This window comes from Aplysia californica, unplaced genomic scaffold (assembly GCF_000002075.1).
Source record: "Aplysia californica isolate F4 #8 unplaced genomic scaffold, AplCal3.0 scaffold00688, whole genome shotgun sequence".
NCBI lineage: Eukaryota > Metazoa > Mollusca > Gastropoda > Aplysiida > Aplysiidae > Aplysia > Aplysia californica.
This window is the reverse complement of record NW_004797958.1, coordinates 316,371-318,826: the sequence shown is the minus strand read 5'-3', so window position 1 is coordinate 318,826 and position 2,456 is coordinate 316,371. Positions and strand designations below refer to the sequence as shown.

General features: G+C 41.3%; 1 protein-coding gene across 1 annotated transcript in view; it reads right to left on the bottom strand.

The window, feature by feature from the left end:
* The window catches only part of LOC106013150, a gene marked incomplete at its 3' end in the record, with an annotated part of 3,530 nt that extends 1,394 nt beyond the window's left edge, over positions 1-2,136 (bottom strand). Inside the window, 1 exon segment of the mRNA XM_013088121.1 lies at positions 1,873-2,136. Within this exon segment, the coding sequence (XP_012943575.1) occupies positions 1,873-2,039 (167 nt within the window).
* Positions 2,137-2,456: the final 320 nt, after the last annotated feature.

Below are 2,456 nucleotides of genomic sequence, written 5' to 3'. Positions count from 1 at the left end.
CTTTATAGCGGTGTTGTTTGTTTGTTTGTTGTTAGTTTGTGTGTTTGTTTGTTTGTTTTTCCTTTTTTTGCTAAGGGTTGTTTTGTTTTGGTGGGGGGTTGGGGGGAGGGGGGGCAGTTTTTTTTGTTTTTGTTTTTTTAACTTTTTTGTTCTGTTTGTTTATTTGTTTGTTTGTTTTGGGTTTGGTTTAGGGGATTTTGTTGTTGGCGGTTGTGTTTTTGTGCTTTTGAGACTGTAGGAATTTTGTTTGTTTGTTTTTTTGTTTGTTTGTTTGTTTGTTTGTTGGTGGTTTTTTTGTGTTGTTGTTGTTGTTTTTTTTGGGGGGGGGACTGTTTAGCCCATCGGCGTCATAACACGTGCAATCACAAAACGACGAATGCTAAAAAAAAAAATTTTAAACAACCAACAACAACAACCCCCCAAAAAATGTGGCGGGACACCAATATGAGCACAGGTTGGTATTGAGTAGTGATATCGCCACCTTACACTACATAGGGCTTAGGGCAGTATCCAAATTTGCGTGTTTCTTTTAGTAAGGTTTTACGACACTCGCAACTGCATTATGTCATATGAGCGCCCAGGGGTGGATGTCAACAGAGAAGTCCAAACGGGGAATCGGGCTTACTCTGCTCACCTCTCTCTTGCCTCAACAGGACAAAGTCTGCTTCGACTATCAAAGCACCTCGGAAATAGCAGTTCGCAAGAGAGTGACAAACATACAAAAGAAGTAGTAGAGGAAAAGTTACCATAGTAAGGGTGAGCACAGAAAAAGCAGCAGTATCCAACTTTGGTGGGGTTGGCAGGTGCTCTGGTGTGGTTGGTGTTGTTTGTTTTTTTCTATCAAGCGCCTACCGTCCTCATATCACCTACTTTTCTTTGTAAGTTACGCTCAGCAATACCTCTAATCTGTAGCTCTTATAGCGACCTACTTGTGTTGCAAGACAAGAGAGTCTTTTTTTCTATTTTAAAAAAAGTCTTTTTAAAACTAATCTAGACATTTTGCAACCTTTGAATTACAAAGTTCCTTCTGACATATTATTTTGGCCGTTTTGAGTTACTAAGACCATGAGGTCAGAAACCAAATGCTCTATCTGCTCTATCAAAAGCGTAAGAATATTCGGAGTCATTGTCAAGATATTCAAAGAATTGCATATGAAAAAGTTTGACGTGTTGTGAAACTCAGAATCTTTTACGGCAAAATTCTCATAACTATGTACGGAGCAGATAGAACTTTATAATTTTTGGGGGTTGCGAGTTGGCTCGCTCCTTTTGGAGATGGACGTTAAACTCGGAAGGCTCACCTATTTAAATAACCTAATAATGTTGATAGGGACATAAAACCTTTATCATTTTCTCAAAACTAGACTCTGAGCGGATAGAACTTTGTAATTACGTGGTAGACATTTCGCTACCAGTTTAATTAAAGAAACTACAAAGTCCTTTATATATTTGGTCATTACCTAGTTTGGAGACATTTGACGTAAAAAAATTGTTGAGTCTCACGGTATTTCAAGCTTTTTCGAATACAATTCTATGAATATCTTGGTAACGACTCGGAATAATCTTATACGGGGTGCCCACTACGGCTGGATCGGGCGATCGCCCAACTCGATCACCTGAAACTGAAAACAAACACGTTTATTTTTAAATACGGGGTGCCCACTGACTCGGTCGCCTCAAAAACAAACGTTTTTGTTTTCAGTTTCAGGCGATCCAGTCGGGCGATGGGCCCGATCCAGCTGTAGTGGGCACCCCGTTAAAGCAGATAGAGCAATGTGTTGCTTACCTCACGATATTTGTAACTCAAAACGGCTTTTTTTAAATGTCATATAGAACTTTGTAATTCTAGGGTAGCGATTTGTTTCCACTCACTAGTAGTATTTCTTTTTCAGGTCCGTGACGGCGTCCATATGGCGCTTGACATACCAGGCCACCCTGTTCATTTGAGGATTCGTGGGTTCAAGAGACATAATTTGAGCCTCAGACTCAAACAGGGAGAGGATTAGAGCCAGAAGGGTTAGAATCACCACGACTCGCATTGTCGGACTGCTGATGTAGTCTCTGCTCTGAAAACAACAGAAGAAAATAAATACATGTATTTATGTACTTGTATGATATTATTTATGAAGAGGGTGCGGTGGCGGAGCCGTTAGTGCGCTCGTCTCCGAAGCAGAAAGTCCATGTTCGAGCCTCAGACTCAAACAGGGAGAGGATTAGAGCCAGAAGGGGTAGAAATTCCACAACTCGCATTGTTGGGCCGTTGATGTAGTCTCTGCTCTGAAGACGACTGAAGAAAATAAATATCTATGTACATGTATGATATTATGTATGAAGAGGGTGCGGTGGCGGAGAGGTTAGTGCGCTCGTCTCCGAAGCAGAAAGTCCGGGTTCGAGCCTCGGTTCGGATAAGGAATATTTTTCGCCCCTTCCTGCCCACCCAGCAGTAATGCGTACCT